The sequence below is a fragment of the Canis lupus genome, chromosome 7 (genome assembly GCF_011100685.1).
Source record: "Canis lupus familiaris isolate Mischka breed German Shepherd chromosome 7, alternate assembly UU_Cfam_GSD_1.0, whole genome shotgun sequence".
Taxonomy (NCBI): domain Eukaryota; kingdom Metazoa; phylum Chordata; class Mammalia; order Carnivora; family Canidae; genus Canis; species Canis lupus.
The window spans coordinates 44,582,825-44,596,045 of record NC_049228.1 but is presented as its reverse complement, the minus strand read 5'-3'; the positions used below and the strand labels follow the sequence as shown (position 1 = coordinate 44,596,045).

General features: G+C 47.4%; 1 protein-coding gene across 2 annotated transcripts in view; it reads right to left on the bottom strand.

The window, feature by feature from the left end:
- ST8SIA5 (ST8 alpha-N-acetyl-neuraminide alpha-2,8-sialyltransferase 5) overlaps nucleotides 1–12,752 on the bottom strand; it is a 64,026-nt gene extending 51,274 nt beyond the window's left edge. For both annotated transcript variants that reach the window (XM_038543351.1, XM_038543353.1), the window contains exon 1: nucleotides 12,622–12,752. In XM_038543351.1, the coding sequence (XP_038399279.1) occupies nucleotides 12,622–12,752 (131 nt within the window). The remainder of the gene's footprint in view (nucleotides 1–12,621) is intronic.
- Nucleotides 12,753–13,221: the final 469 nt, after the last annotated feature.

Here is a 13,221-nt window from a genome sequence, read left to right as displayed (position 1 = left end):
AGACTCTATTCAAATCCTCAGCCTTGGGCAGTGGTCCCCACGCTTGGCTCTGTGGGGCACTGGGGTAACCCTTTGTGACTCTGCAGAGGAAGGAGGGGGCATGGCAGAGGGTGGGGTTGAGAAAGGGGGAGCCAGGTGGGAAAGACTAAAGCCCCCATTCTTTGTCAAAAGACTAGCCTCCTTTATCCATTTAAGTAAGACACAGGCTTCCACATGGTCTGAGGCCCTAGGAGTCTCTCTGCCTGGAACCCCAGCCCACGTGGCCCTTAACATGTTAGCAGAGTTTACAAGCTTCGTCCTTCTCTCCTAAGAGCTCCTTGAGAAGAAACTTGTTGGGACACCTGAATGGCTTAGCGGTTGAGCGTCTGCCTTCGGCTCAGGGCATGATCCCACAGTCCCAGGATCAAGTCCCACATCGGGCTCCCTGCATGGAGCCTGCTTCTCCCTCTGCCTATGTCTCTGCCTCTCTCTCTTTCTGTGTCTCTCATGAATGAATAAAATCTTTAAAAAAAAAAAAAGAAGAAACTTGTTTCATACATCTTGGCAACCAAGGACTAGAGTACTATAGACTACTAGAGTAGTCCTATCCAACAGAAATACGCCAGGAGCCACGTATGTGATCTAGAAGATTCTGGTAGCTACATTATAAAAAGGTAAAAATAAAAACTATAAAACACATGATAAAACGCCCATAGAACTAACTACACACAGACGAATGCGTGTAAAACTAGTGAAATCTGAATAAGGTTGATGGATCGTATCAATGTTGATTTCCTGGTTGTGATACTGTACTATAATTTTGCAAGATGTTACCATCTGGGGAACCAGGAGTAGGGCATACAGATTCTCTCTGTATTATTTCATGCAACTGTATGTGAATCTACAATTCTCAAAATAAAAAGGTCTCTAAAAAAAAAGTGAAATTAATTTTAATAATATATTTTTATCTAACCTAAAACATCCAAAATATCATCATTTCAACATATAATCAATTTAAAAATTAATAATATAAAAGATATGTTACATCTTTTTTCAGATTACGTCTTTGAAATCTAGTGTGTATTTTATACTCACACACAGCACATCTTAGTTTAGACTAGTCACATTTTCAGTGTTCCATAGACACACATGGCTAGTGGCTATTACATTGGACACCAAAGACCTGATACATAAAGGGCATGCGAGTTATGCTTACTGGATGAAAAAACAAACGAATGAATGAATGAACGAATGAGACAATTAATCTAGCTTAACCAAGAGGAGGTGGAGACTGGACGTGCAGAATGGCACCTCCACCAGCTAGAGGGCTCTGGGTGGGAGGCCACAGAGGTGGGACCATCAGCTCTGCATGCTCTGGTGATGGGAAGAGGACGCAGAGTAATGAACTTGTGTCATGACAGCAACCCAGCCTGACATGGAAGAAAGAGAAAACACTGGGGGAGTCTTGAGTCCTTTAAGACTTCTTCTGGGAGAGGGGGGCCTAGGGTTTATTTCTGGGGAAACAGCAATGATGATCCCAGAACTACTGATCCTCAGCCTGATGGGGTGGGGTGGAGTGGAAAGCTGGTGTCCTAGGGGAGAGGAGGGAGGCTTGGGTTCCTTTGCTCAGAGATTCAGCAGAAGCAGCGCAAACCGGATATGATCTCAGGCTGGAGTGAGCACAGACACATTTTGTTCTCCCAGTAACCTCAGCACCCTCGATGCAAGGTGTCCCACCCGCATCTCCTGGCCTAGTGACCTCGTTCCCATCTCCCATCTCTGGAGGACCCGGGGGCCTCTCACAAACGGGGCCCGCAAAGCCTGGCCCAAGCCTTTGGGCTGAGGGGCTGACCCACCTCATCAGAGCTGGAAGAGAGAACAGCCCTCCTGGCCATCCTCTCACCCTGCAGAACACCAACCCAAGACGAGAGAGGCCATCGCCTCACAGAGCACCAGGGCATAAAAAGAAATTCAAAAGCCTTCGGTGGCTTCCATTTCCTGCTCCTGCAGCCTTAACACCCCAGCCTGTCCCCCAGAACCACGCCCTGAAATACACTCGCTCTCCAAAATCCACATCAGGTCCTGCCGGGCTACTCCTCATCGTAATGGCTACTCCTTTGAAACGTACAAGCTTTATCACCTGTGCCACACGACTGCAAGTTTATTGATTCGGTTGTGTACCTGTTCCATGTTTGTCTCTTTATGTGTGTCCTAAGTTCCTTAAGAACATGTATCATATCTAATAATTCTTTAGTAACAGCTCACCCCACCCCCAGTACAAAGCTGAGTGCACATTTAATTGATGTTTGGCAAGTATTAGGAAAAGTTTAGAGGTTCCTTTAAAAAAAAAAAAAAAAAAAGACGATATTTATTTATTTATTTATTTATTTATTTATTTATTTATTTATTTATTTATTTTAGAGTTGGTGGAGGAGCAGAGGGAGAGGGGCAAGTAGCCTGGTGGAGCCCCAAGTAGGGCTTGATCTCATGACCCTGAGATCATGACCTGAGCCGAAATCAAGAGTCAGAGGCTTAACGGACACAGCCACCCACCTCCCAGGCACACCTAGAGGTTCCCTTTGTACGCATCTATTCGTTCAATAATCAATATCAGTCACTGCGCTAGGTCCTGGGAATTCAGAGGTGGATAAAACATCACTTTTAAGGGTCTTACAAGCTGTGTAACCTTACACAAGTTACCCTCTCTGAGTGAGTATTACATGAGGATGATTGCATCTGTTTAACAGGACTCTTGTAAGGATTCAATGAAAGCATCCGCATCTAAGATTATCTCCTTAGGTCAGAGCCTGGCTCACCAACCCTTAAGAGATTGTTAATAATTAATATCATTACCTGATGAATCCTCCACCTGTGTGTGGTGGGGAGGGGGCAGGAGTCCTTACACACAGGGCAAAGAGCTAAAGTTGAGACATTCTGGCTGAGAGAGTGTTAGAGGAGAAGTGAGTGGGTAGGGATAAGTCACAGAAGAGATGCTAAGTCCTGTAAGAGGTACAATTTCCCTGGAGAGCACAAAGGTCAAAAAGAAAAGAACGGGACCAAGAGAAGTCTAGAGGAGACGAGTGTGAGGACCACACTGTGACCCTGGGGGTCATCTGAGGAAGGGACAGGCAACTGATACACATGACCAAGCATGGACTGGGCACACAGCAGGTCAGGGTCAGGATGCGAGAGGGCAAGCAAGGCTTCCAAAGCCCAACACCGAGGGCAGCCCCTTCTCCCAGGCTCGCACAGGTACAGGAGAGCCCTGAGAGGGGGGCCTCCACAAGTTCTGTGCTCTGGGTGTCAGGCTTCCTGCCCTCAATCCCAGCCCTGCATCAGGTGCTCAAGACCAGCCTTGCTCTGCCCAGTGCACACCCTGGTACCCAGTCAGCTGAACATCCCTTCCCCTCTCTGCAGGACCATCCACGTCTACCAGGTCCCCCCAAGGCGCACTCCCCATCCAGAATCAGCTGCTAGATAGACCCTCCAGCCCCTTGGGTCCCATCTCCGGGGTTGTGCCTGTTTCTCAGGGCAAATAGGAGTAGGGCTGGTTCCATGAGGTGAGCCTTTTAATGCACACTTTGGATACAGCAAAGAGTCAGTCTGTGCTTTTCCTTGACCCAGTTTCATACCCTCAGGTCTTAGGCCTTGCACCAGCCACATGCAGGCAGCCCGGATCTGCGTCCTCCAAGTGCAGGAGAGAGCAAGGCTGGAGGGAAGAAAGCATACAGGAGAGTCTTCTCCTCAAAAGGCAGGACAAAAGAGATCCAGCCTATGCTCCTTTTCGGTTGAAGAAATAATCTTTGACCATTAAAAAAAATGGAATTGGTAACTTAGTCTTCCCACAAGGAAAACATTAGGTGCAGACAGCTATACAAGCCAATTCCACCAAACTTTCAAAGAACCGATGATCTCAGACCTGCATAAATCATCTCACAGAATAAAGACAGAATATTCCCAATGCCTCTTACAAGACTAGTTTTAAGACTAAACGAGACAGCATTATATAAGAAAAATACATGCCAATATCATCCACTAACATGAGATATAATATCTTTTTTTTTTTTTTTTTTTTATTTATGACAGTCACAGAGAGAGAGAGAGAGAGTCAGAGACACAGGCAGAGGGAGAAGCAGGCTCCATGCACCGGGAGCCCGATGTGGGATTCGATCCCGGGTCTCCAGGATTGCGCCCTGGGCCAAAGGCAGGCGCCAAACCGCTGCGCCACCCAGGGATCCCGAGATATAATATCTTAAATAAAAACACTGGCCATAAAATCTCACCTCAGAAAATAAATAATACACCATGAATAAGCTGGGTTTATCCCTAAAATTGTAAGTTTAACATCTATTAATGTAATTTATCACATCAAAACATTAAATGCAAAAAACGACCTATCACCCAAGACAGACAGAAAAAGCATCTATAAAATTAATATTCAAACACAGTAAAACAAATAAACTTGTCAGCGAGCCCTACAATGGAGTCATCTTAATCTCTTAGAGGTTATCAACAAAAAAACCAAAACCAAAACCAAAAAACTAAAGCAGAAATACACAATGGAGACACCTGTACCTTCACATACTCTTTAAAATCAGGTTTGGGCAGCCCGGGTGGCTCAGAGGTTTAGCACCACCTTAGGCCCAGGGCCTGATCCTGGAGACCTGGGATTGAGTTCCACGTTGGGCTCCCTGCATGGAGCGTGCTTCTCCCTCTGCCTGTGTCTCTGCCTCTCTCTGTGTGTGTGTCTCTCATTAATAAATAAGATCTTTAAATAAATAAATAAATAAATAAATAAATAAATAAATAATAAATAAATAAATAAATAAATAAATAAATAAATAAAATCAGGTTTAATCATAGCATATAGAAAAATCAACTCAAAATGGTCAAAGGCCTCAACATAAGAGCTAAAAGTATAAAACTTAGAAGAAAACACAGGGGCTAATCTTCGTGACAGTGGGCAATGGACATAGGCTGTGATTTCATAGATATAGCAACTAAAGCACAAGAAACCACAACAAAATATATATTATTTTCATATCTAATATGAATTAGAATCGATCAAAATTTAAAAACTTTTATGCTTCAAAGGATATCATCAAGAAACTAAAAATACAACCCTTAGAATAAGAGAAATATTTTGAAAATCATATATCTGATAAGGGACTTCTATTTAGAAGCTATAAAGAACTCTCACAACTCAATCATAAGAAGACAAATCACCCAATTTAAAAATGGGCAAAGGATAAAGGATCTGAAAAGACATTTCTCCAAATGAAATATACAAATGGCCAAGAAGCACATGAAAGTATGTTCCAAAAAAAAAGGAAGTATGTTCCACATCATTGGTCATCAGGAAAATACAAAATCAAGCCCACAATGAAATATCACTTCAAAACTACTAAGATGGCTATGTTCAAAAGAATAGATGATAATGAACATCTTTAAAAATATGGAAAAATTGGAACCCTCATGCATGCACTACTTAGAGGGAGTATAAAATGGTGCAACCACCTTGGAAAAGGGCCTGGCAATCCCTCAAATGGTAAAACATACATCTCAGCAATTCCACTTGCAGGTATATACCCAACAAAAATGCAAATGCAAGCCCACGCAAAAATCTGTACACAAATGCTCATCACAGCATTATTCACAACTGCAAAAACAAGAACCCAGTTCCAACCACTGAAGAATGAACAAACAAAATACGGTATATTTATCAATGGAATATTATTCATCAACAAAAAGAAATGAAGTAAAAAAAAAAAAAAGAAATGAAGTATTGGGGCACCTGGGTGTCTCAGTTGATCAAGCAGCTAACTCCTGATTTCATCTCAGGGCATGATCTCAGGGTCTTGAGATCAAGCTCATATCAGGCTCCACACTCAGCACAGAGTCTGAGAGTCTCTCTCCCTCTGCCTCTACCCCCAGCCCCACTCGCATTCACGTGCCTACACGTGCTCTCTCTCTCTCTCTCTCCCTCAATAAATAAATATTTTTTAAAATGAAGTACTGACACATGCTATGGTATGGATAAACCTTGAAAACATTATGCTTAATGACAGATGACAGTCATTGGACCACATATCATATGATTCCACTTGTATGAAATGTGCAGAATTAACATACAAAGACAGAAGATATGCTAGGGTATGCATGCTTCTCTACAAGTAGGAGAAATGGGAGTACCGAGGAATGATGGTTAAGGAGTACTGGGTTTCTTTTTGGGGTAATGAAAGTGTTCTAAAATTGTGTTGAAGGGTGCACAATGGTGTGAACATACCAAAAGTCATTTAATTGTACACTTAAAATGCGAAAATTATATTTTGATAAAGCTGTTTAAAAGGAAAGTTAAAAAAGAAAAAAAATCAGGAGTAAGGCCAGGATATTCACTATGAGATTTTTATTGAACACTGTGTCAAAGGTCCTCATCAGCTCAATAAGACAAGAAAAAAAATTAAGGTACAAGGTTGTGATAAAAGGAAAAAAATGTCTATGTAGAAGTCCCAGGGGATGCCTGGGTGGCTCAGTGGGTTAAGTGTCTGCCTTCCGCTCGGGTCATGATCCCAGAGCCCCGGAATTGAGCCCCACACCAGGCTCCCTGTTGAGCAAAGAGCCTGCTTCTCCTTCTTCCTCGCCTCTCCCTCCACTTGTGCTCTCTCTCTTGCTCACTGTCTCTCTCTAAAATAAATAAATAAAATATTTTTTTAAAAATCCCAGAAAACTCTACAGATAAATTATTGTCATTACATATACATTATCCAGATTGTTGGTCATAAAATCAATACAGAATTAAATTTGCTTCTATATACTAGCTACAAACTCTACACAAATACCATATATACTCCATATATATTTTAGTCTATATATCTTTATATGCAGTATATACCAATGCTTAGAAAATATAATTTTTAAAACTACATTTTTATAATAGCAGTAAAAACTATGCAGCTAGAAATAAGCCTAGCAATATTCAAATCCTTATGAAGAATTATAAAGCTTCACTGACCTAAAAGGGGAACATGCAAGACTGATGCCTATCTGGGCTTCCTCAGATATTAAGTTTAAAAGGCAGGTTGAGACCAGATTGTAAATAAATAAATACATAAATAAATAAAATTTTAAAATCTCTAATGACCTTTCTTTCTCACTAAAGAAGAAATGACAACAAAAAGCAACGATTGCCCTTTCGGTGCCCCTCTGTTTATTTACTTTTTTTAAATTTTTATTTATTTATGATAGTCACACACACACAGAGAGAGAGAGAGAGAGAGGCAGAGACACAGGGAGAGGGAGAGACACATGAAGCAGGCTCCATGCACCGGGAGCCCGACATGGGATTCGATCCCAGGTCTCCAGGATCACGCCCTGGGCCAAAGGCAGGCACTAAACCGCTGCGCCACCCAGGGATCCCCTATTTACTTTTTTTAAAGACTTTATTTATTTATGAGAGACACAGAGAGAGAGGCAGAGACAAAGTCAGAGGGAGAAGCAGGCTCCATGCAGGGAGCCTGATGTGGGACTAGATCCTATGTCTTCAGGATCACACTCCGGCCGAAGGCAGGCACCAAACCACTGAGCCACCCAGGCATCCCAGGGTTGTTTAAATTGTAAGCCCTTTTGGTCCTCAGCACTCTAAGGATTACAAGTTTACATGAGGGTCTTAGCTCTAACGAATGAGCTTGATGGTAGGGCAGGGCTTACAGGAAAGGGGTACAACTCCCATGCCCCTGATTCTAGAAAACCCTTTTGACCCATCACCCCCAGAACTGTCCTTGCCTATGCTGTCAAATTCAGGTAGGCCTTACCCTACATGATCCCTCTGCCATGCGCATCACAGGTGACTGCTCTCTGCCTGGCACCATTATCCCTTGGTTTCCTTAATACCTGTCCCCCCTCTACCTCTCTGCAGCCTCAGCTTCCAGAGCCAGCTCTCTTCTCTTGGACCCTCAGATGCAGGCACTCCTCTGTGCCTCTTTATCATCCTTCACTCTGCTCTCTCCTGGGTGCTTTCATCCAACCTCATCACGGGAACCCGCATTTTTCTAACTAAGGGTTTCACACCAACAAGTCATAAAATCAACTTGGTGGTTTACCCCTATAATTTTTTTAGACTTGTATTGTGGTAAAATATGTGTACCTGAAAATTTACCATTTCAACTATTTGTGAATCTACCATTCAGTGGCATTTGGTGGACCCAACCTGTTGTGCAGCCATCACCACCATCCATCTCCAAAACTTTATCCTCCCAAATTGAAATTCCATGCCCAATTAAACACAATCTCCCACCCCACTGCCAGCCCCTGGTAACCATCATTCCACTTTCAGTCTCTATGAATTGACTAATCTAGGTGCCTCATCTAAGTAGAACCATATTTGTCATTTTGTGCCTGGTTTATTTTAGCATAATGTCTTCAAGATTCATCCATGTTGTAAAAAAAAAAAAAAAAAGGATTCATCTGTGTAATGTATCAGATTTCCCTTCCTTTTTAAGGCTGAGAGGTTTTTTGTTTGTTTTTTAATGAAGTGGAAGAGAAAATATTCAAGCACATTTCTTATAATAAGGACAAATATCGTTTCATAAAATGTTGTTTCTGGGGACGCCTGGGTGGCTCAGTGGGTTAAGCGTCTGTCTTCAGCTCAGGTCATGATCCCAGGGCTCCCTGTTCAGTGGGGAGTCCGCATCTCCCTCTCCCTCTGCCTGCCACTCTGCATGCTCATGCAACTCTCTGTGTCCAGTAAATAAAATCTTCAAGCAACAATAACAACAACAACAACAAAATGTTTGTTTCCAATGGCTGTGTATATGAGTGTGTTGTAGATCCCTGGGTATGACATAGTTCTTCCTGTGGATAACAATTATAAAAGTCGGAAAAACACTGACTTTGATGGTGACTAAATAATGTCCGTTGCTAGCCTGGCTCTCTTCCAGCCACAGCTCCGGAGCTCATTTCCGAGGTGCTGCTGGAAAGCTCCATGTGGGTCTCCTTGCAGTGAGTGTCCCAGACTCAAATTTGTGACCCTCTTTCCTGCAGACCCGCCCCTTCTCACATGTTTCCTACTGGAGCCTCCATAATCAGGCCCTGCCCGCCACCCCTTGCCCCCCCGGCATGCAGAATCTCTTAGCTCTCCCCTGCACCCAGGAGTATATTCCTATTCAGGCTGGCTTTCACCTCCCTTCCTCCTCCCCTGACAGGCTTATGAGTCCCTCTGCTCTCTCTAAGACCTCCTCAAGTGCCTCCAGCACCCTGAAGCCATCCTAATCCACTCTGGCTCCCTAGCTCAGACTTCCAGTTTGGCTTCGGCACGTATTACATGTCTCTCTGTCTTCCCGATAGCCTGCAAGCCCCGAGAGCCTGGACTGTGTCCGTCTGGCACACCATTGTCCTCAGCACATAGCATGCTGTCAGCATATAGCAAATCTTTATTAAGTATTTGTTCAATCAAGTACAGGAAGGAGGAAGCCAAGAGCATCAACAGCAAACTCCACGGCTTCGTCTCACGCTCTTTCTTCCTGATCCACAGAGTGTGCACTTTCCCTGCAGAGACACGGTGCCCCCTGAGCCATATGTACTGCCCACCTTACCCCCTCCCGTTTGCAAGATGGGCCCCCAGAGTCCTGAGTGCTCCCATGGGCACCCACCCTGAAGTGGCCACTGCATGGCACGGGCAGAGGCCAGGCGTCCAAAGAAAGAACACATATGGACTCACATGCCCCGCTCCTTTCTAATGAGATCTATCCCTGATTCTCACCCAAACAGCCCATCATCTTTGTGCCCCTAGGTTCTTTGTGAGGTGCAAACAATGGAGGCTTTGCTGAATGCATCACATCTCAGCACAGAAATGAAGAGTGGCCACCTTGAGGTCTAAAGTGGGTCTGCCCCCTGAGGCACGTACTCCTCACTTTTGACCAGGTTGTAACAATAGCCTCCCTGTGTCTCCCCATCACTAACCTCTCCTTGCAAAGCCAGGATCACCCTCTTTCCTGGTGGCTTTTATCATATCATTACCCTCCTCAAAGACCACATGTGGCTCCCTATGACTGAATGAACCCAGTTCAGCCTGCCTTCCCAACCCACAAAGCACCTCACTGAAGTGACTCACCGAACATTACACCTATCCCTATTCTCCACATTCTCCCTTACACCAGTTGGACCAATCTCTTTACTGTGTCTTCCAATTACCCCGGGCACACGTGGGCAAACACGCGCACAAGCAAGCGAACAAGCACACACACGCGCGTGCACACACACACATCACATCACTTTCAATCACTTTTTCATTGTCCAATATTTACTGAGACCTTACTACGTGCCAGGCGCCATATCTGGTGCTCTGGGTGCAAATGGGAACAAAACAGAGTAAATCCCTACCTCGTGGAGATTTCACTCCAGAGCAGGGTTTCTCCACTTCAGCCCTATAGACATTTGGGGCTGGGTAATGCTTTCTTGACAGAGACAGATGATGCAGTCAGTGCAGGGTCCTTAGCAGCATCCCTGGCCTCTACCCATGAGTCGCCAATAGCACTCTCCTCTCCCAGTGTGACAACCAAAAATGTTTCTGGATGTTGCCTGGAGGCTAACACTGTTCTCCCTTAAGAACTGTGGGTCTCGAGCAGCAGGAGTAGCTTGTTAGGAATCATCTGGGGAGCTTGATAACCAGCAGGAACTGGATCCACCCCCAGAGAGCCCAATTCTGAGCCCAAGCATCTGCAGGTGACTCTCATGATGTCATCCCAAGACCTCTGTTTGGGGAGCACTCAAGTATGAAGTGTTTCTGGGACACCGACTAATAATTACATCAGGTCAGTTCATTATGATTATAGATACGGGAATAAGAGAGGTGAATGTGTGAGTGGGTAGTCCGGGCAGGGGAGAGGTAAAAGGAGATGGTGCCATGCCTCCGCACCTTGGCTCACATGCTCTTTGGTTCTGGACATACGCTTTCCCCCACACACCCATCTAAATCTCACTCTTGCTTCAGGGGCCCACTCAGGTTGTACCTCCTCCAGGCAGTCTTCCCTAACTACTCCAGCCCATTGGTACCTCTTCCTCAGACAATTTAACACTTACTACCTAACAATCTCATCATTTGTGGTCATTTTGTTTCCCCAAATAGATCTCAAGCCTCCTGGACACCAGGATCACACAATCTTCTTCTTCACAGACCCCGACAGCATCCTTCCAGGATCAGATATATGCAAGTGTTGCTTGCTTGGCTGGATTAAACCAAATCCCTGGTGTGAGGCCTCAGAAGTAGTATCTGAATTCAGGGAGTCAGGATCTCTGTGCAGGATCTCTCTGAGGGAGGATGGGAGGCACCTGGTATGCCTGCTGAACTCTGGGCAGCTGGCACATCCCCCCAAGCCCAGGGAGGGCTTGCCAGAGCAAGCAATTAGGAGTTGAGCTGGCGTTTACCATGTGGGCACTGATGTTTTCCCACTGTTGACAAGGCAGCAGGGATACCAGCAGTCCCAGCAGCGCTGAGGAGGTGCCAGTTGGGTGCAGGAACCCAAGCCACCCTGCTGAGAACCAAGTGCAGCAGGTGGAGGCCAACAGGGCTGCGGCAGGCCACTTGAGCCCCAGTGGTCCTTGCACGGGATTATCTTGGAGGGGCAGCAGTAGCCAGAGGAGGAGGCCAATGCAAGCAGGCCAGGAGACTCTGAAAATGTCCTTTAAAGCCACCAGCACATTGCAGAGCTCATCAGCTGCTTCAACCAGGGAAGAATGCTGTCTGGGAAGGTGGAGAACAGAAATGTCCCAGAGAAGGGGCCTCATTCTCCCCAGCTCTGGGATGTGGAAGGAGAAGTAGCCTAACTGTACCAAGAGAGAAACGAGAGGGAGGCTCTTTCTAAAAGAGGCTCTGATGTGGGGGTACCCTAGGGTCAGCGCTGTCCCTAGGCAGAGTGCCCTGAAGCGTTTCTCCTTGCCAGCAGAAGGCAACGCTGACATTTCGCACACACAGGGACCAGGGCTGTGACACCTCCTACTGCTCTTTCTCTTAACAGAGCTGGAGTGCGGATGGGGTGGGAAGAGGGCCCAACCAGGGGAGAGTTAACTTGTGCTGCAGCTCTGACCTTCTGTGTGAGGATGAGAACGAACCATCTGTTTCTGTAGGGATCAGGTTGTGAGCTTCACACACCCAGTGGTTACTGGTTTATGAAAATCGACTGTCCCTGTGGCACTGTCCCAGCCCACTAGCACTCCCCACCTAACCTGGAGCTCCTAAGGGGGAAAAAATGCTTTTCTCCCAAGAGCCCCCACAAAAGTTCAGGACTCAGAGGGTAATCCCTATTGGGATTTGAGCCCTCCACTGTCGTGGGGGGCTCCCCTCCAGCCCAACGGCGGGGGCACTGCCCATCTGGGAGACCGTATCTGACCCCTGCGGCCCCTCGGGGCATCACATGGATTTGTCATCAGTTTGGCCGCTCGTAATTGTAACCTCTGCCCCATTATCTGGAGAGAATAAAGTTGCCGGCCCCTTCTGCCCGCGCTGAGCAGGCGCCCTCCTCCCGCGGGGCGCCGTTACCCAAAGCCAAGGCGGCGGGGCCGGCGGCCAAGTGCTGAGCCCTGGTTCACCCACTCGGGACGCTCGCCCCCGAGCCCCGGGCACCCCCACCGGCGCCCGGACCCTCTTACCTCTTGATGTAGTTTCGGCCGTACAGGATCTGTTGCAGCAAGGTCACCAAGGCGAAGGCGCAGATGAAAATGAAGAGTAAAGTTCGGTTCCCCAGCAAATCCCGGTTGGCCGAGGGGTCCGCGTAGCGCATCCTGGCGGCCGCTCGCGCACGGTGGGGCGCGGCGGGCGCCGGGCGCCGGGGGGGCCCCGCAATCACGCGCGGGGCTCCGGGGCCCCCGGGGGGCGCGCGGTCGAGGGGGCGCCGCTAGGCGGGCGGGGGACGCGGCGGGGCGAAGTTCCCGCGCGGCGGGGCGGGCGCAGGGGGCATCCGAGCGCGGCGGGCAGGGCAGGGCAGGGCAGGGCAGGGCAGGGCAGGGCTGGTCGCGGGAGCTCGGCCGCAGCCGCGGGCCTGCCCTCCGCACCCGTTACCTCCGGGCGCCCGAGCCCGGCAGCCGCCGGTTCCCCTGCGGAGAGGCGGCTCCAGGTGCCCGGGGCCCGGGGCGGCCCCCCCCGCCGAGCTGACGACCAATGGGGAGCGGGGCCCTGGCGCACCCGGGAGCGCGGCGCGCCGCCCCCTGCGGTCGGGCTCGGGATCGCGGTCGCCGGGCGCCCTGCCCTGC